Genomic DNA, 21,552 nt, shown 5'->3' with positions numbered 1-21,552 from the left:
TATTTAGGGTTTTTTTGCGCATAAAAACTATTCTCGCCGATTCATAAAGTTATTTTAGAACCACTGTAGTGAGATGGACTTTGTAACAACGTCTTTAGTACCTTTTAAGGGTCTTGAGAGTGAACAGTGCCATTGAGCCAATGGAGGACTTTCAGAGCCATCAGATTTCAACTAAAATATCTTAATTTCTGTTCCGAAGATGAACGGAGGTCTGACGGGTGTCGAACGACATGAGGGTAAGTAATTAATGACAGAATTGAAATTTTTGGGTGAACTAACCCTTTAAGTGGGTTGAAAGAAGCACTTTTAAGTTCACCTAATTACATTTAATATGAACTTAAACTATAATACATAGTGCAGTTAACACAATGTTAATGTTTTAGAAAACATTGCATTCAGTTCACGGTCACACTTAAGTTTTCATTCGAGAATTGAGCCAAAGCGATGGAGGAAAAACTGTAAATCAGTTGTCAATAATATATAGAGGACATTATGGGTTAATTCGACAGCAGGGAATGTGAGAATGAAGTGGAGAGACTGAGACTACGGCACTGATTTGCTATCGATTTCTTCTCTAGGAAGCCTGACTCTACTTGAGGGAGACATGTCTCACTTTCGGCAGAAATGATGTTAAATGACAATGTTATTGATTTCCGTTGGTCCAAGCAACTTGTGAAGAGATGGCGGAAATGAAAGAGCTTCTGCTTATTTGTTCAGTTTCAACCCAAGTGCCATCATTGTCATTTATTTAAAGGGTAAGGTTCACCTAAAAATTATAAAAACAAATACATATAATCTATATATAACCTATATATAACAGTTAGGTCCGGTCGAACGATCTATTAATTGATTAAATTCAGATTGGATTCTGTTTGTAATAGGTGCTTACCTAAAGCTAAAGAAGTTTTGTGCCTCTGACAAGTGCTTTCAACATAAAAAAATCTGAATGGTAAGCAAAAAAAAACAATTGTGGTTTGTCACAGACTTGCCCTACCGCCTAGAACGCAACGCTTCTTCAAGCGCCTCCAAACTTAGGAAAACTGCAGAAAACTAGGGGAGAGCGGGGCACAACCTATTCAATTCAATTCAATTCAATTCAATTCAATTCAATTCAATTCAAGTCAATTCAAATTTATTTGTATAGCGCTTTTCACAATACACATTGTTTCAAAGCAGCTTTACAGAAAGTGCATTTCATAAATGTACATTGAAAAATGTTAGAAAGAGAATGTTAAAGAAAAATGTTAGAAAAAGTTAATCAATCATGTATTAATTTAGGCCATAACAATGCTGGCGTTGAGTCGTCTCTTCACAGGCGTCGAGTCGTCTCATCACGGGCATCTGAAGTCTCCATGAGAGGCTGGATACAAACTGGAGCTGACGAACTATTTACCTCGGGACTAGTGTCCCGAGATAACAACAGAAAAGCAGATGGGAAATAATTAGCATAGCTGCTGTTCAACACATTTAAAGGTCCCCTTCTTCACGATTCCATTGTTCAAACTTTAGTTAGTGTGTAATGTTGCTGTTAGAGCATAAATAATACCTGTAAAATTATAAAGCTCAAAGTTCAATGCCAAGCGAGATATTTTATTTAACAGAAGTTCCCTTTCAAAGCCTACAGCGAACGGCTGGCTTGGACTACATCCTGGTACTTCCTTCTTTAATTACGTCAGTAGAGCAGTAGAACAGACTAACCTCCGCCCACAAAGAAACGCGAAAAAGGGGGCGCGGTCTTGTTGCTGTCCCACGTGGAGAAGCGGACGGTCGCGTGGAGAAAAGGAACTGTTGCGTTGAGTGTGTTTATCGCCATGTCATCGAGACGCTGTTATTTTCATCCAGGAGTCAAATCACCTTTGTTTGGCTTTCCCAGGGACGCTGTAGAGATTATTGAACGCATACATCTCTCCGTTAAGAGGCGTGACCTTTCCAACGTGCGCTAAGCTGCTGTCAAATTACAACACAGGAACCGCTTTCACGTGCGCTAAGCTGTGGTCGAATCACAGCACAGGAACCGCTTGCACAATCAGAACTCGTTACGTGTTTCTGAAGGAGGGACTTTATAGAACAAGGAAATCACCAGCCGTTTTTAGGACAGTGAGAACAGCGGTGTACAGATGAGTAAATTGTGTGAAAAATACTGTGTTTTTTTACACGCGAAACATGAACACATGTTATATTGCACACTGTAAACACAATCAAAGCTTCAAAAAAACACGAAGAACGGGACCTTTAATGCTTTTGATCCGATTTAACTGTAGTATAAAAGGTAATTATAATGTGAATGCTTGGCTAAAGAGATGCGTCTTTAATCTAGTTTTAAACTGGGACAGCGAGTCTGAACCTCGAACAATATCAGGAAGACTATTCCAGAGTTTAGGAGCTAAATGTGAAAATGCCCTCCCTCCTTTAGTGGACTTAGATATCCTAGGAATGACCAGAAGCCTCGAGTTTAGTGATCTTAAAGAGCGCGATGGATTGTAGGGTGATAGAAGATCCGTTAAATATCCGTTAAAACCTAATGCTTTTTGACTGTCTCAGTTTGTGTAAATTCACTTGGGGTTCAGAGTATTTATTTTTTCTCACATTAATTTCACATGTCTAGTACAAATATGTGGTTTTGTTTCATTAATACAGTGTATACTTTTTTCTTGATTTACCCCGAAAGAATGGAAGTGAAATGTGGCAACATGCCCCGTAGGTCAGGTACATTGTAACATGACCAAATGACAGCTTAAAATGTTACCTGATATAATCAAAACAATATACAAGAAAAACTAAAATATTTTGTCAATAAAATACAATTGTTAACTTTTTAAAATAAAATAATGGCATTTTTTAATCATTAAAAATATACTGATTTTTTTTGACAACAAACACATCACCAAATACAGCTAAACAGCATAGTTAAAAACAATGATAATGAATAATTTCTGAACATTGACTCTCAGTCATTATTCACCCTTTTCTCATGGTTTCTCAAAAGAATTTATAAAAGTATAGAATATAATGGCGTAGTTCTAATAGGGGCTCATTGTAACGCAGTGTTACAACGCACCCCATCTGCGCAAATAGGATTTAAACCGTGGCTCATGTCTTCTGCTGGTTAGATCAGAATTAAATAACTCTCTCAACTGTTAAATAACAGATATAAGATTAAAATAATATCAGATTTGTCTTGTTTTAAATAAACACAAAAAACAGAGATGAAAAATAAGGCGATTACTGAGATGGCACATTCAGACTGAGACGCTCTGGTAATAATTACTTTACCCCTACTCTCTATGTTAAACCAATCCAGTCCAAATAAGGCTTATGATACACAAATGTTTTTGATGAAATCTGAGATTTCTGTCCCTCCATTGACAGCTACGCAACTACTGCTTCAAAATGTTCATAAAGAGATTTTAAAACGAATCCCTCACTCACTCATTTAATTTGCTCCGGATGAATATTGTTGGTGTTACAGGGCTTGAATTTGGCGTGGGATTGTGCATAATTTTACTCAATGCCTCAGATATTGTGACCAAAGACCATAAAAAATATGGATGACGCGTCTTCACTGCCTTCCACTGAAGAAAAGCCAATGGCTGAATATGGCGCTGACATCTTGCGCAGATTTGCGACCGAGTCTGCGTAGTAGTGACCTTGGGAGCGGAGTCTGCGTAGTAGTGACCTTGGCAGCGGAGTCTGCGTAGTAGTGACCTTGGGAGCGGAGTCTGCGCAGTAGTGACCTTGGGAGCGGAGTCTGCGCAGTAGTGACCTTGGGAGCGGAGTCTGCGCAGTAGTGACCTTGGGAGTGGAGTCTGCGCATTAGAGAGCAGGAAGTAGAGCCGCGATATCAAAAGGAAACCCACACTCTTGCAGATGCAGAACAATTTATCATGTTGGTGTGAAATAAACAGTTATGGAAATTTAGAAATTAAAGCTAAAGCTACAATCTCCTTCCAAAAAAATTCAGTTTGTGCCTCAGTGACAACTTCACTCAGAGAAGCTGTCAATCTCAGCTGTCAATCATGACGTCACACCCCCTGTTTTTTAGCAACAAATAACTAACTGAAACCAAACTTATTTAAAAAAAAAAAACGAACACTTGAAATTAAATCATCGTGATAAAACCTGCCTAAAATGACAAAAGCCATCTTTGGGGGAAAATTATTTGAAGTGTAATTTGATTGTTTAGTTTGTCTCGCGTCTATTAGAATACACGGAGGGGCGGGGTTATGAGCTATACTGGGACCAACCACCTGGGGGCGATCGAGGCGCGTCGGCTTCAGTTTTTAACACAAGCACATTTAACGCACATAAAACTGCCTCTCATCACTAAAGTTCTTTTGCATTTCAAACAGTCAAATACACACAAAATAATGTCAAAATGCCGGTCTTGGCGAGTATTGTTTTAAGTGAACGTAAACAGTTGAGAAAGAAAACGCATGTGTAACAGTATAATGGATCCGTGCGTCAGGTCTTAAAGTGATAGCAGCCTAATATTCCTGCTGCCAAATTATGAGGTAGTATTAAAAAAATCTATATGGCAGTTTTCCCCATGGTATCCATTGAAAATGCTGAGTGGCTAGTAACTTTGAAAAACCACTAGCCACAGTGGCTGGAGAGCAAAAAAAGAGTTAATGTCAAGCCCTGTGTATGACTGAGTGAAAGTCAATAAAGTTCTGGTTTTGGCCAGTGAATGGTGGAATCAAGTCTTGTTAAACACTTTAAGATCAGTCATTAAACCTGTAGTCAGATGAGAGAGGGTAACAGTATATTTGTGTTCTGTTTGAATTGTTATACTGTTTTAGTGCTCAGCTTTCACTTGACTGTGCGCTCAGAATTGACTGTACTTGCATGTGTAGGGTGCTTCTGCGGTTTGGGACTGATCTACTCCAATAAGACCTGCACTATGCCATCCGTCACCTTCCAGGACCTGCCTCTCAATATCTATATGGTTATCTTCGGCACAGGCATCTTTGTCTTCGTACTCAGCCTCATATTCTGCTGCTATTTTATAAGGTAAATCTGATCTCATGCACACACATAAACACACAGCTGCAGAAGCATATATCTCTTATGAGATCATTGATTAGCTGTAGAACAGTAGTGTTGTCAGGAAGGTGGTGAAAGTCAACAGGAAACTGCTGTACTTGCAGCAGTCAGCTGGGCGGTTCATGTCACCAACACATTTGATGGGTATTATTAATGTATTATTATTGTATTTCAGGTCAATGCAAACTGCTTCAAATATCTGAATCAAAATATGCCTGTGTCTGTCCTGTTTTTTTTTTCTATCCAGTTATATTTTATGATATTGTAGCATTTTCTTTTTAATTACTTTTTTTTTCTTCATCTTTAATTCATCTATGCTATCACTTTTGTTTCTTTTTAATTTCCTTTCCTTTTCTATCCTTTTTGTTTCTTTTCTATTCTTTTTTCTTTTCTTTTCCTTTAAGTTCCTATCCTATCCCATCCTATATTATATTTATTATATCCCATCCTATCCTTTCCTATCCTATCCCATCATATCCTATATTATATTTAATATATCCTATCCTATCCTATCCTTTCCTATATTATATTTAATATATCCTATCCTATCCCATCCTTTATAATATTTATTATATCCTATCCCATCCTTTCCTATCCTATATTATATTTAATATATCCTATATCCCATCCAATCCTTTCCTATCCCATCCTATCCTAAATTATTTAATATATCCTATCCCATCCCTGACCATCCCATCCTATCCTATCTTATCCTATCCTATTCTTTACTATATTATATTTAATATATCCTGTCCCATCCTTTCCTATTAAATGTAATATATCCTATCCCATCCCATCACATCCTATCCTATATTTCATTTATTTATTCTATCCCATCCTATCCTATCCTATCCTACCCTATCAAATCCAATCCTATCCCATCCTATTCTTTCCTCTAAAATCCCATCCCATCCTATCCTATATTATATTTAATACATCCTATCCCATCCCACCCCATCCCATCCTACCCTTTCCTATATTATATTTCATATATCCCATCCCATCCTATCCTATATTATACTTCCCATATCCTTCCCATATTATGCATCCCATTCCTTCTAATCCTATCCTATCCCATTTCATTCTATATTATATATCCTATCCTATCATATCCTTTTTGTTTCTTTTCTTTATCCGTTCCATTCCTCTTATCATATATCATTTATACTATCCTATCCTACCAGATATCCTATCATATCCTTTTCCATTTCTTTTCATTTCAATTAATTTAATTTATTATTTTCATTTTCTTCTTCTTTATTTCCTTATCTATCCTATTCTATTCTATCCTATATTTTATATTTTATATGTATTTTTTCTTTGCTTATCTATCCTATTTATTTATTGTTTTGTTTCCTTATCTATCCTGTGCTATCTTTTTAGTTTATTTTCTTTTTTGTTTCCTTATCTATCATTATCCTTTTCTTTTATGTCTATGATCTATGTCTTTTGTTGTAAACAATTGTAAAATGACGTGTATACTGTAGATGACAAAACACAGATAGAAGACTTCAATAATTTATTATTATTTTAAATAATTTCTCTGTTGACTATTGGACAACATGTAAATCCTGTCAAATGCAAACGCAAGCCCTTCAAGAATAAAGAGCTGAAGAGCTTGTGTCGTGATCAGCACACGGGGTCTGATTATACTGCCATGCTAATCAGTGATTCACCAGTGAAACTGAACTCAGGTTTAATCCTGCAAATGACTCATGCCATGATTCACTTAGCTGCGTCCATGGTACAGATTCAGCCACACTTAGCGAGTTATACTTTCATTTTTTCTTGAATCCCTCTCCTAATGAGAATGTGTAGACCAGATCATCTGACACAGTTATTCTCAATCGCTTAAAATCAATCATATTATCCAAATATCAAACCATAATGCTATTTCCAGAAGGTTTCAAATTCAGCGTTGTACACCATTGCTCATGAGAAGGTTTAAAAATCACATTACAACCAAATCAAGTACTCGAGTAAAGAACAGATAAAAACAGATAAAATACTACTCCAGCACTCATTTTCAATTTTACTTGTAAAAGTACAAAAGTACTTGCTTTTTAATGTACTTTAAGTATTAAAGGGAGACTCTTTTGAAAATAGGCTCATTTTCCAACTCCCCTAGAGTTAAACAGTTGAGTTTTACCGTTTTCGAATCCATTCAGTCGATCTCCGGACCTGGCGGTAGCACTTTTAGCCTAGCTTAGCATAGATAATTGAATCTGATTAGACCGTTAGCATCTCGCTCAAATGACCAAAGAGTTTCGTATTTTTCCTATTTAAAACTTGACTCTTCTGTAGTTACATCGTGTACTAAGACCGACGGAAAATGAAAAGTTGCGATTTTCTAGGCCAATATGGCTAGAACTATTCAGTTCTTAAGACTGACGTCACACCGCAGCGCTTCCTGGTCCAAACGCTTAATCTCATACCACAAGAAAAACAACGAATGGTGCTAATATACACACACAATGTGGTGTAATACTACAAAAACATTTTTTATAATCATAATCAAATCATAATCTCCATACCAAAATTCCAGATGGCCAGACAGTGATTCATCTTTTATAAATTGTTAAAATATTCATGTCTGTGACGCTGTGAGCACAGAGACTGTTGTGTAGATTGTAAGTATTTAAAATATTTAACTTTTTTAAATGTTTGATGTTTAATATGAATAAATAGCGCTCATAAACAGCCATCAATGGCCTTCCCAAGTGAAACGAGTTGAGGCTTGGACCCAAAAAACAGCGTTCCTTACGTCACGACTTAACAAGCGGATACTCTCATTCCTGCGTAATAATCAAGGAACTTTGCTGCCGTACCATGGATGTGTAATGGAATTGCTCTGAGACAGAAGATTGAGAATCCAAACACAGCTTTATTGAAAGGGTAATCCACAATCGTAGTCAAGAGTTCAGGCAAGGTCAAAACACAGGCAGGCAGTCCAAACAAACAAACACAACACAACAAGGCAGGGAACACAGGCAAAAGAGTAATCCAAGAACAGGTAGGTAATCCAAACACCGAAAGAGACAAGAACCAGGGAAGAACCAGGGAAGAACCAGGGAAGAACCAGGGAAGAACCAGGGAAGAATTGCAGTTGTTACACTAAACAAGACTTTGCCATGAATGACAGAGTGAACATGGTATATATAGGCTGAGGTAATGAGGTAAATGAGACGCAGGTGTAAACAATGAGTGATGATAAGTCCGGGCAAAGGCTTATGGGTAATGTAGTCTTTGATGGAATGACAGTCCAGGATGGTTCACACTTGTGAATCGTTACAGGATGCAGCAGGCACAATGATATTACACTGCGCCTGAAAATAGGCTAACTTCCGTCAACATAACCAACGTGACAACCTGTTTGCACAGGGAGCGTGCTGGGGACTATTTTCAGGCACTATTTTCATTTTCCGTTGGTCTTCGTAGTTCGTACACAATGTAACTACAGAAGAGTCAAGTTTTAAATGGAATGTTCTTTAAGATTAATTTGCGTTATTTTACATGTCCTCATTCAAGCATTTCAATGGGCTTAAACAGCTCGGCCTGACAGTCGTGACCTAAATGTGATTTAATTTACAGTAATCAATATTAAAATGTTGTACCTTTAGTCACGTGCATGTTGAAGTTCTGACAATTTGCCTGTTCTTGGCTCATTCTGACCGGATCATTAAATCAGTGTTGATTTGGAAACAGCTGTGGATCAGTCAGATTCAGGAATTAATCACTCAGTGTTATTAGTGAACCAATTCAGCAGGATCATTGGACTGAATCAACTCGTTCATGAATCGGACATCGCTCTTGCTTCTCAGAGGGGGTGGCGATTTCTTCACTTAGAAATAATGAAGAACTAAATGTTTTTATGGAATGTAGTGGAGTAAAAATATGATATTATGCTCTGGAATATAGTACAAGTTTCTAGTAGTACTTATAGTTGAAAAATACTTAAAGGGATAGTTCACCTAAAAAACTAAATGAATCCATGATTTACTCACCCTCAAGCCATCCTAGGTGTATATGACTTTCTTCTTTCAGACGAATACGATTTATATTACAAGTTATGTTAAAAACTCCTGGCTCTTCCAAGCATTATAATGGTAGTGGCAGCTCAAAATTTGAAGCCCACAAAAGTGTATCCATCCATTAATGTACTCCACACGGCCCTCTGAAGCGAAACCATGCGTTTGTGTAAGAAAAATATCCATATTCAAAAATGTTATAAAGTAAAATTTCCAGCTTCCGCCAGACCGCCTTTCGTATTCAACTTACGCAGAAATTGTAACGCCTCTCGCAGTTCAAAAGTCCTGCATGGGTCCTGTTTGATAAACCCTCACCTGCTTTATTAACAGCACACCCGACCCGATATCCGACAGAAACACTAATTCCGTACCCGACCCGCTTGACATGAAAACCGCAACCCGACCCGCACCAAATTTCCCACATGAAGTAGACAAAAAACATTTATTTATTTCATGTAACGTAAGCAATGAACATTGTTATTGCATTACGAGTTCATGCAAGAACAATTAATAGACACGCAGCCGATCATGTTAACAACGAAGAAGAAGAAGAAGATGGAGAGAGAGAGAGAGAGAGAGAGAGAGAGAGCGGCATTTGTCGTGTAAACTATATTGTATGTATATATATTTCATATATATTATATGTATATGGGCCATTGGTTCTTTTTACCAGCATGAAATTTAGGCTAAAACTTTTATTCATATTGTGAATAGATTAAATACAGAAAGCAAGCAAAGCGCGCTCCCTTTTTTATACAATCACTGTAGCTGTCAGTGCTTAAAGGGGAAAGTCGCGCAGATGACTTTAAAAGTCTGCAGACAGAGCGTGAACACAATCACGGCACCGTTTGGAAGCATCTGCCTATCACTGTGTACCGGATTGAGTCGAAATAATCTTGGACCCGTGCCTACCGCACGTACGACCCGCACCGCACCTGACGCGTAAATATTATTCCACCCGTTACATCAAATGTTAGCAGGTCACCCGTCAGGGGACTCTACATCGCGCCAGTTACACTTTTTCTGTAAGTTTAATACAGAAGGTGGTCTGCCGGAAGCTAGATATTTTACTTTATAACGTGTTAAATATGGATATTTTTCATACACAAACCCATTGATTCGCTTCAGAAGGCCTTTATTAACACCTGGAGCCGTGTGGAGCACTTTCATAATGGATGCACTTTTTTGAGCTTCAAATTTTGGGCTGCCATTCACTGCCATTATAAAGCTTGGATTAGCCAGGACATTTATTAATATAACTCAGATTGTGTCCGTCTGAAAGAAGAATGTCATATAAACCTAGGATGGCTTGAGGATGAGTAAATCATGGGGTAATTTTCATTTTTGGGTGAACCATCCCTTTAAGTACAGCAGTGAAGTAGAAATACTTCATTACTGTCCATCACTGAAAACTAGTTTATTAGATTTGTATCCAAACAATGCAGAAAGTGAGAATTACAAGAAGGTGGAGGAGGAAATTAAATGTTTATAATGAAAGCTTGTCACTATTCATGGAGCTAAAAGGCTAGTTGTATCTAGCAGGATAACTTTGATGTGGGCAGTTTCGTAGTGACTTGATATAATAACTTGATATCATAAAAACAACAAGGCTGAAAATCTAAAATTGAGTGAATGATATTTCTGGTCATTTTTCAGTAATTGAATGCTTTATCTTTCCTGTGTCATTAATAGTAAATTGAGACATCAAGCCCAAAGTGAGCGCTTTGGATACAGAGAGGTAAGAGAGAGTTAGCAGAAATGCTTTAGAGAGCTCATACCTGACATCTTTATCATGTTAGTCAAGGCTAATTGTACTAACTCTTAGCATTTGTGTCAATTGCAGGTTATTTTAAAAGGAGACCCGAAGAAGCTCAATCTTCATGGGGTAAGAAACTGCCTTGTCTAGATCCCTTGAAAACCTGGAAACATGAGGGATTCCCAAGCCTGGAGGAAATTAATACAATTTATTTAAAGGGGTGATGAATTGAGAAATCAACTTTCCTTTGAGCTTTTGATATATAAAAGTTAATCGTGATATAAAAATATCCTGTACGTTTCAGAGCTGAAAACTTCCTTGTTAGTCAAAGAAAAGCTTTTATTGACACCAGGCCCAGCAAACGACCGATTTTAGAATGTGCCCGGCTATGACGTGAGAGTGTAGTGAAGCAAGGCCTTAACAGAAGAAGAACAACGCCTGATTCTGTAGCCCCGCCCACCGACTAGAGCAGCATAGAGCTAAACCGCATCGGATTTCTAAGCAGTAAACATACCACATAAACTTTTCGGATTCAGATTTTTAAGCATTCGGATTCCAATATTATGAATGCATGGATGAACTTTATTTTTATTGAATATCCAGCTCACGTGGGGAAGACATTGCGCGTTTGTTCCTTCATTTCACCACGGAGTCATTTGTAAACAAGAGACTGGATTTGCAGACAGGATGATATTACATGAACGAAATGAAGCAACACACTAATGTGAGTAAAAAATGTGATAGTATTACATTGTTACAGATCGTTTGATATCTATGGATTATGTGTACGTGTCTAACAGAACATACCTTAGCACGCTGTCACAGGCTGGAAAATACTTATTTGTGGCGTTCTTGGTTCATTACTGTCTTGATGTGCGTTGTTCATTCTCTTGACTCGATATTTGAAGGCCATGCGTATGTGTGCGTATGTGTGTGTGTGTGTGCGTGTGTACGGTTCACGGTTATATTCATCAATCAGGCGGGCCAAGTAACAAGTAAGTAATAAAAATGTATCATTCCAATCAATCGCGGGTGGATGAGAGATGAATCATTGTGTTTGTTTGATAAAGACATTTTGCGAGCCCTGGCTGTGGACTGGGCGATTCATTCCGGTTGCCGTTTGCCACACGCCGTCACTGACAGGGGGAGCAGAGGCTCATTAAATATGCAAATCTTATCCAATCCTAACCGTGGGCGTTTACTTCCAAGTCTTCAGTGCGGCACGCCCATCAAAACTGAGAGAAACTCTTGAGAGAGCCTCAAAACCAGGTCAGAAAATAGCCTATTTCTTATTCATTATGATGTTTTTGAATGTAAAAACCACGCAAACGTCATAAGTTGACCTCAGACAACAGTATAAACTATTTTAAAAAACCAGTTCATGACCCCTTTAATAGAAATCTAAGACATTTCTATTGTAAATATAATTGTTATTGTTATGCTCAGCCCTAAAACATCTACGGCCAGATTTACTAACATCTAGGAAAATTTAGCGCTGAAAAGGCGTGGACAGGGTTATTTTTGCGGCTGACCTTATTGCATATGTATTTGTAGGATTTTACCTTTCAGACGAAACATTTACGGGAGGAAAGTATTTACTGTAAATAAATCATGCATTGTGATTTACTAAGGTTTGTGGTAGTGGAAATGAGCTGCTGCATCTGTGATCTTTAAAGGAGTCATGAACTGGCTTTTAAAAAAATGTTATGCTGTTGTCAGAGGTCAACTTATGGCGTTCACGTGTTATATTTTATTACTTGGCCCCTGCCCAATCGGAAGGATATAACCGCGAACCGCGCAATACTAACACACAGACACAAGCCAAGTACGTGCATCATTAAAACTTCACTGCAGACAAATCAGCATGTTCAAAAGTTCCGCGATTGTATTTTTCCTTCAAATATCAAGTCAAGAGAGTGAACAACGCACATCAAGAAAGGAATGTTATTTCACTATTTAAGATTGCCCGTCGGCAGGGCCGGTGATGCATTTTGGTAGCCTGACTAGAAAACACATTAGCCCCAGGAAGTCGGGCTAGCGATTTTGCGAGCCCTGGGTCTGATCCCGAATCGCAGGACAATGAACCATAGACCGTAAAAAAATATGGACGACGCGACTTCATTGAATTCCGCTGACCAGAGTTGAAGCTTTCGTAGGCCGCACACAGCGCTGACATCTTGGGCCGAGTCTGCACAGTAGCAATCTCGGGACCGGAGTTGCGCAGTAGAGAGCAGGAAGTAGGGGCGCGATTATCAAAAGCCCGCCCACACTCTCGCAGATGCAGAACAATTCATTATGTTGGTGTGAAATAAACAGTTATGGAAATGTAGAAATTAAAGCTAAAGCTCCAATCTCCTCCCAAAATTTCAGAAAAAAGTCTGTTAGTCCCTTAGTGACAACTTCACTCAGAGAAGCCGTCAATCTCAGCTGTCAATCATGACGTCACACCCCCCGTTTTTATAGTATCAAATAACTAACTAAAACAAAACGTATTTAAAAAACGAACACTTGAAATGAAATCATCGTGATAAAAACTGCCTAAAATGACAGAATCCATCTTTAGGACACAATTATTTGAAGTGTAATGTAATTGTTTAGTGTGTCTCGCGTCCATTCTAATACATGGAGAGGTGGGGTTTAGGAGCTATACTGGGACCAACCACCGGGGGGCGATCGAGGCGCAGAGGCTTCTGTTTCTGAGAGGAGCACTACAGGCTTGCAATGAACCAACAACACCTCAAATACAAAGGATACTCCAGCCTGTGACAGCGTGGTATGTTATGTTTAGTTAGACACTTACACATAATTAGTAGATATCAAACGATCTGTAACAATGCAGTACTATCACATATAAAACACATTTTTTACTTACATAAGTGTGTTGCACCATTCCTGTCGGATTCAATATAGAAGCCACTACACAGCATCGTTTTTTAAATCTCATTCTGTCAAATCTTCAATCTCTTGTTTACAAAAGAAGCTGTGGTGAAATGAAATCAACAAACGCGCAATGTCTTACCCACATGGATTGTAAATAAAGTTCAACCACATTCCTCATGTTGGAATCCAAAGGAAGCTTATGCAGCGACTGTGTTCTTCCACAACCAGGCACTGCACAATATTGTGTAATTTTTAATGGCATGTTTATTGCTCGGTAGCTTGATCCTGTTGGTAGGTCTATGTTATTTATGTTAAAGAATTAGGCATGGGTCTTCTTCTGTTGAGACGGTGCAGTGATATTACGCAGCGCCGGAAAATAGGCTAACTTCCGTCAACATAACCAACGTGACAACCTGCTTGCACAGAGAGCGTGCTGGGAACTATTTTCAGGCGCTGCGCAATATCATTGCGCCGCTGCACCCATGGTACGGCAACAAAGTTCCTTGATCATTACGCAGGAATGAGAGAATAGTTCCTAGCCATATCGGTCTAGAAAATCACAACTTTTCATTTTCCGTTGGTCTTACTAAACGATGTAACAATACACATCACAACATGTAAATAGGAAAATGTTGATGCTATTATGTCACTTATTGAGCAGTAGGCTAGCTGGAGCCATTTACCTCCAGTCTTTGTGCTAAGCTAGGCTAGCGGTGGGTGCGTCACACAGTTATGGCATGCACAGAGATGAGAATGGTATGTATGGACTTATCTAACTCTGGGGGATACGGTGAATAAGCTAAAGTCCCAAAAAGTCGTCGTGTTCCTTTAAAAGCAAAGGCTCTGTTCTTTCTTTTGATATATTGCATGTTCAGATATTCATATAACAAAATATTCTGGGGGCCATGAATTTTTTTGAAAAAGATCAAAAGCGCTGGCGAGGAAAGTGTTAATATCGCAAGATCTCTTCACACCCCTATTAATAATGTCACATATTACTGGTTTTAGATGTTTTTTATCAAATAAATACAGCCCAGCAACCGAGCAATACAGTGTTATAATTTAAGCTTCCATCCATTTGTTTCCTCTTTTCTTCCCTGTTTGTGTCTCCACACCTCTGTGGCGTGTGTGACGTCCCTCTACAGCAGACGTGTGCCGTGTGCCTGGAGGACTTTAAGGTGAAAGATGAGCTGGGAGTGTTGCCGTGCCAACATGCCTTTCACAGGAGGTGAGTAATAAGCTGGAGTGAAACAGCTGGTGTTCATAAAGCTGCAGCTTCCTGCTATTGTTAGCAGCACTGAATCCTTAACTATACTGGGCTGTTTCTCTTTCACATTCTCTGTTTCCCTTTGCATTTACGCCCTTTTTTTCGATTAATGTCTGTTTAGATATTGCCAGATCAGGTGCAGATTAATATTTGCTTTTAAAAATGAGATCAAAATCTAGCAAAAGGTATACAAGCAAAACAATTGGAATAGAAACGATGCAATGCAAGATAACTTTGATATCACTGTCTTGATATCGTTTAAAAAAATCATCCAATTTAGACAATAATTGTCTAATTCTTTCTGTGCTAATGCTCATATTTAAATTATACTTTTTTTTTTGTAATTTAATGAAAAAAAGACCAATGATGGAGAAAAGATGCATTAAAAGTGTTTCAAACTAAGGGCCCTATTTTAACGATCTGAGATCTGAGGGCATGGTCGGAAGCTCATGGTGCAGGTGCACTTTTGCTAGTTTAACGACAGGAAAAACAGTCGGCGCGCCCGGCACATGGTCCAAAAGGATTGTTCCTAGTGTCTTAATGAGTCATGGGTGTGTTTTGGGCGTAACGTGCAATAAACCAATCAGTCTTTCATCTCCCTTTCCCTTTAAGGGTGCTTTCACACTAACACTTTTGGTGCGCACCAGTTCGGTTCGTTTGGATGATGTGAATGCTGTCTTCGAACTCGGACGCACACCTGCGAACCATACCCGAGTCCACTTAAAAAGTTGGTCTGGGGTTCGGTTCATATGAACTCCGGTACGGTTCGCTGCTGATGTGAATGCAATTGTACTAAATTGCGGAAATGAACCGCTATTAATGACGTATGATTTGATAAAAATATGTGTTTGTGCGTGTTTCACTCATTTTCTTGACGAGCGTGACTGACTTAGGCCGTATGTCCACCAAAGCATTTTTTCACGCAGCTGGCTGGCGTATTCAATTGTTTTCAATGGGAGCACCGCGTTTTTAGAACGCCATGAGCGTAACGAGGAGCTGAGCGTTCAGCGTTTTTTACTGGTCGCCTAGAGTTGAAGAATGTTCAAATTTGAGTAAAACGCAGCGCTCATCACTGTCACTTTTCACCCAGCCGTCCAATCACAGTGGAGGAGGGGCGGGACAAATACAACACCGACCAACCGCCACATTCTGCTTGTAATGTACAACATCAACAGATGATAACAAGCAGTATAATAAGGCCGCGTGTCCACCAAAGCGTTTTTATCCAGCTGAAAATGCTAGGCGCTCTGCTGAAAACGCCTCCCTGTGGGCGCTTGAGAGTGTTTTGGCAGCACAGTGTTTTTTTCAGTTGAGACTCTTTGCTTGTTATGATACGGAATATCTGCGGAATTGTTACTAGCATCTCATTTCACAGATAGTTTTTTTTCTGTATTGATTCTATATAAAATGCTGATACAATGTAAAGTATTTGCTCTGCCTCTTGTTTTAAATGATTTTGTTCCGTTATTATACTGCTTGTTGTCATTTGTTGACGTTGTACAGTACAAGCAGAATGTTGCGGTTGGTCGGTGTTGTATTTGTCCCGCCCCTCCTCCACTCTGATTGGGTGAAAAGTGACAGTGATGAGCACTGCATTTTATTCAAAGTTGAACATTCTTCAACTCTAGGTGACCAGTAAAAAACGCTAAGCGCTCGCAATCGAACTCTGGTTCGGTCCAGGCAATTGAACCAAGTGTGAAAGCACCCTAAAAGCCAGTTGCGCTTGCACCATGGAGGATTCGCTATTTACATGTGAGCGGAAAGACTGAACGCTTCTCCTTTTACTTTTAATAATATTTTTAATTCCCTGTGTTTGTAACAAGCAGAGTGTATGCGCATTGTGAACCCGCTTGTAGGCACATATTACTAACATGCCCTTTAAATAAAACAGAAAATACTGCTCTATTAACTTTAGAGCAGGTTTTTGTTGGTCAATGGCGCAGTCGTTTTCAGTTCCTCAAAATAGCAACGCGCCAACAATGCACCTGAACACTTGGTTTTCAGACCAGCACACCCATGGGCGAACAGATGGGTGCCAGTGCATTTTCTATTTAAACAACGTGACGCTGGACGTGAAAATTATAACTGCATCACGCTGAAACTAGCAAAAAACACTTGCGCCGCGCCTGGCATCGCATTGTGCCGGGTGAATGATAGGGCCCAACCATGAGCCAAAACATTATGACCTAATATGCTGTTGGTCCTCTGTGTGCTGCCAAAAGAGCACCGTCCCGCCAAGGCATGAACTCTACAAAGCTGTCCTGTGGTATCTGGCACCAAGGCATTAGCAGCAGATCCTTCAAGTCCTGTAGGTTGTGAGGTGGAGCCGCCGTGAGTTAAGCCTAATGGTCCAGCACATCCCACGGATGCTCAAATGGATTGAGCTCTTCATCATATTCCTCAAACCATTCCTGATCAATGTGTGCAGTGTGGCAGGTTGCATTATCATGCAGAAAGAGGGAACACCAATGTTTAGATTGGTAGTGTCAAATTTTGTCCAAAAGAATGGCCCAACCCAGGGTTTTCCGGCAGAACATTGGCCACACTCCCTCCAATGGTCACACTCCCTCCAATGGTCGTCCCACAGCTCCACAGGTAAACGGTGCACACGGACACGGCCGTCCACGTGACGTAAAAGAAAATGGGCGACCTTCTTCCATTGCTCCAAGGTCAAGTTCAGGTGTTTTCCACGGTGGGCAGGAGTCATTAGCAGAGTGCAATGCACCTTCTACAAACAATGTTAACAAAACAATAAAGAACGTTTTTGTGCTAACCTTTTGAGAACATTACATTATTGAAGACCAGATAACATTAACGTAAAGTTTTATTAATGCTACTGGAAGACCTTTTGTTCATAACTTTGAGAGAACCTTGCCAGAAATTATGAGAACGTTCCCTGTTAGCTGGGATAACACAAAGTATATTAGGAATGCACAATATATCGGCCACCATATCTGTATCAGTTCAGTGCAACATGTGCAGTGCAAGTCTGTCATATATCATATATCTGTTTGTTTTTGTAATCAGACTCAAACATTTTATAAAAATTAGGATTTAGACTTATCAGCCAATATATCGGTTATCGGCTTTCAAATGTAAAGAATTATCAGTTATTGGTATCGGCCAATATCTCGTCGCTAAATTGTTAATGTACATTAAATGTAATTTAAAATATGAAAATAACTAGAAATGCGTCATCACAGTCTAAAAGGGTCCATAAGAAGTACATCAATACAGGAACAAGATCACAAGGCAAATGCAAATGCACATTTGTATGTGTGTTGGTGGACTAAATGCAGAACGTGTGTGTTTGCAGGTGTGTGGTGAAGTGGCTGGAGGTGCGCTGCGTCTGCCCCATGTGTAATAAACCCCTGGCCGGATCGACGGAGCAGCACCAGAGCATAGGCACCCTGCTGGATGAGCTGGTGTAGCCTGACATCAGACTCTCTCTGGAGTTTTTTTACAGACATAAACAGCCCAATAACTCTCTGATCTGACTGTGACTCTCACCATATTCTGAGACTGAACCTCACAGATGAACTCAGCGACACATTTTCTCAACAAAACACAAGGGAAACCATAGATGCTCGATTGAAGAAACTTTTAGGATAAGGCTTTGTATCTTTTGAGGAAAAGGCCTTTCATTTAACGTTGAAGGCTAACCGAGCTGTTCAGTCAATGTCAGTTTGTATGCTGACCCACAAAGCTAATTCACCACAGGTTCTCTGAGGATTTTACTGTAAATGCGGTTTTAAAGGGTTAGTTCACCCAAAAATGAAAATTCTGTCATTAATTACTCACCCTCATGTCATTCCAAGACTTTCGTTCATCTTTGGAACACAAATGAAGATCTTTTTGATGAAATCTGAGAGATTTCTGTCCCTCCATTGACAGCTACGCAACTGACCACTTTGATGCTTCAAACTGTTCATAAAGAGACCGGAAAACTAATCCATATGAATTGAGCGGTTTAGTAAAAATTTTCTGAAGAGACTCGATCACTTTATATGATGAACAGACTGAAATTAGGCTTTTATTCAGAAACATTGATCAGCGAACAAACAGAAGCTCAACCGAACCTGCTTGATGCGCGAGAACAAACCACACAAAACCGCATTGGTTCTTGCTGAAGCTCAAACGTGCTGTGTAACAGGAGAAAGAGCAAGAACCAATTAGGTTTATTTTTTGTGTTACGCAGCACGTTTGAGCTTAAGCAAGAACCAATGAGGTTCGTTCTTGTGTTACGCAACACGTTTGAGCTTCCACAAGAACCAGTGAGGTTCATTCTTGTGTTGCGCAGCACGTTTAAGCTTCAGCAAGAACCAATGAGGTTCATGCTCATGTTACGCAGCACATTTGAGCTTCAGCAAGAACCAATGAGGTTCATTCTCGTGTTACACAGCACGTTTGAGCTTCCTCAAGAACCAATGAGGTTCATTCTCGTGTTACGCAGCACGTTTGAGCTTCCTCAGGAACCAATGAGGTTCATTCTTGTGTCACGCAGCACATTTGAGCTTCAACAAGAACCAATGAGGTTCATTCTCGTGTTACGCAACACGTTTGAGCTTCCTCAGGAACCAATGAGGTTCATTCTCGTGTCACGCAGCATGTTTGAGCTTCAGCAAGAACCAATGAGGTTCATTCTCATGTTACGCAGCATATTTGAGCTTCAGCAAGAACCAATGAGGTTCATTCTCGTGTTACGCAGCACGTTTGAGCTTCAACAAGAACCAATGAGGTTCATTCTTATGTTACGCAACACGTTTGAGCTTCCTCAGGAACCAATGAGGTTCATTCTTGTGTCACGCAGCACATTTGAGCTTCAACAAGAACCAATGAGGTTCATTCTCGTGTTACGCAAAACGTTTGAGCTTCCTCAGGAACCAATGAGGTTCATTCTTGTGTCACACAGCATGTTTGAGCTTCAACAAGAACCAATGAGGTTCATTCTCGTGTTACGCAACACGTTTGAGCTTCCTCAGGAACCAATGAGGTTCATTCTTGTGTCACGCAGCACATTTGAGCTTCATCAAGAACCAATGAGGTTCGTTCTTGTGTTACGCAGCACGATTAAGCTTCCGCAAGAACCAATGAGGTTCACTCTCGTGTCACGCAGCACATTTGAGCTTCTGCAAGAACCAATGAGGTTAATTCTCGTGTCACGCAGCACGTTTGAGCTTCTGCAAGAACCAATGAGGTTCATTCTCATGTTACGCAGCACGTTTGAGCTTCAGCAAGAACCAATGAGGTTCATTCTCATGTTACGCAGCACGTTTGACCTTCCGCAAGCAGGATCGGTTCAGCTTCTGTTTATGTTTGCTGATCAGTGTTTGTGAATAAAAGCCTAAATCTGTTCATCATATAAAGCGATCAAGTTTCATCAGAAAATTTGGACTAAACCGCTCAATTTATATGGATTAGTTTTACTGTCTCTTTATGAACTTTTTGAAGCATCAAAGTGGTAGTTGCGTAGCTGTCAATAGAGGGACAGAAATCTCTCAGATTTCATCAAAAAGATCTTCATTTGTGTTCCCGAAGATGAACAAAGGTCTTACGGGTTTGCAATGACACGAGGGTGAGTAATTAATGACAGAATTTTTATTTTTGGGAGAACTATCTCTTAAAAGTAAAATAAGGTCTGGTTAACACTACTTCAAGGTTTATGAAGAATGTGAAATTGGAAACACTTGAGTGCTTTATAAACTGAAGTTGCTACATAAGAACTACAACTACCACAAGGATGTGAGTTTCAATACTTGAACAAACAAACAACCATTGTAGTCTTTTAAGTAGAAACTTTTTTTAAAGCACACAATAGTTTTACAATTCTCATCGGAGGTATTAATGTGTGTAATTTGTGTTGTAGAACAAACTGTGCCAAAATTAAATGTAAACACAGACCTTATTTTACTCCAAAAACCACTGAAAACTCCAGTGAGAATCCCTCACTCAAACCTACTAATTGTCTTCTGGGTTTTAGGGCTACAAACTGAACATCTGTACTGTAAATACTCTACATAAGACCGGCTGAGATGGAGGAAACCACATTTACAGCATTCCAGCAACAACAGCACAGTGCATTGGGCCCAAAGAATTTCATCACAGAGTGTGTGTGTGTGTGTGTGTGTGTGTGTGTGTGTGTGTGTGTGTGTGTGTGTGTGTGTGTGTGTGTGTGTGTGTGTGTGGATTTTACAGTCATCAGTAGTAGTGACAGATGTCGCGTTCATTCTAGATTATATGTGCACAAATCATCGACTGTCTTAAGAGATTTTAAGCAAACACTACCACAGAAATGGGCTGCCAGTGAAAACACAAGTGACTTTCTTTTTGTATTTCAAGTTTTTTGTGTTTGTTCACTGTAATCTGTTTTGCCATTGTTATCTGCAGTGTTTTAGTCAATGTTTTCACACCAAAAAAACAACAAAAAAATTTGACAGCATTTATCTGTGCAGTATTTTTCCTTTTCGCTGTGTGAGTGTTCAGCTGACCTTTAACCTGTTAACTGTCACATGTGGAAAGGATCTGAGCTTAAATGGTTGAATGAATGCTTTGAAATACAGAGGTGAAAAAAAGTGTGA

The 21,552-nt window shown here is 39.4% G+C and overlaps 1 protein-coding gene across 1 annotated transcript in view; it reads left to right on the top strand.

Annotated features, from left to right (window-relative positions):
- The window catches only part of rnf122 (ring finger protein 122), a gene marked incomplete at its 3' end in the record, with an annotated part of 40,269 nt that extends 21,864 nt beyond the window's left edge, over positions 1-18,405 (top strand). The window contains exons 2-6 of the mRNA XM_079827880.1: positions 4,854-5,010; positions 10,764-10,809; positions 10,915-10,956; positions 14,853-14,935; positions 18,291-18,405. Of these exons, the coding sequence (XP_079684006.1) occupies positions 4,854-5,010; positions 10,764-10,809; positions 10,915-10,956; positions 14,853-14,935; positions 18,291-18,405 (443 nt within the window). The remainder of the gene's footprint in view (positions 1-4,853; positions 5,011-10,763; positions 10,810-10,914; positions 10,957-14,852; positions 14,936-18,290) is intronic.
- Positions 18,406-21,552: the final 3,147 nt, after the last annotated feature.

This window comes from Gobio gobio, assembly GCF_949357685.1.
Source record: "Gobio gobio genome assembly, chromosome: 10".
NCBI lineage: Eukaryota > Metazoa > Chordata > Actinopteri > Cypriniformes > Gobionidae > Gobio > Gobio gobio.
The sequence above is the reverse complement of the archived record's forward strand: the minus strand, read 5'-3'. Positions and strand labels throughout refer to the sequence as shown.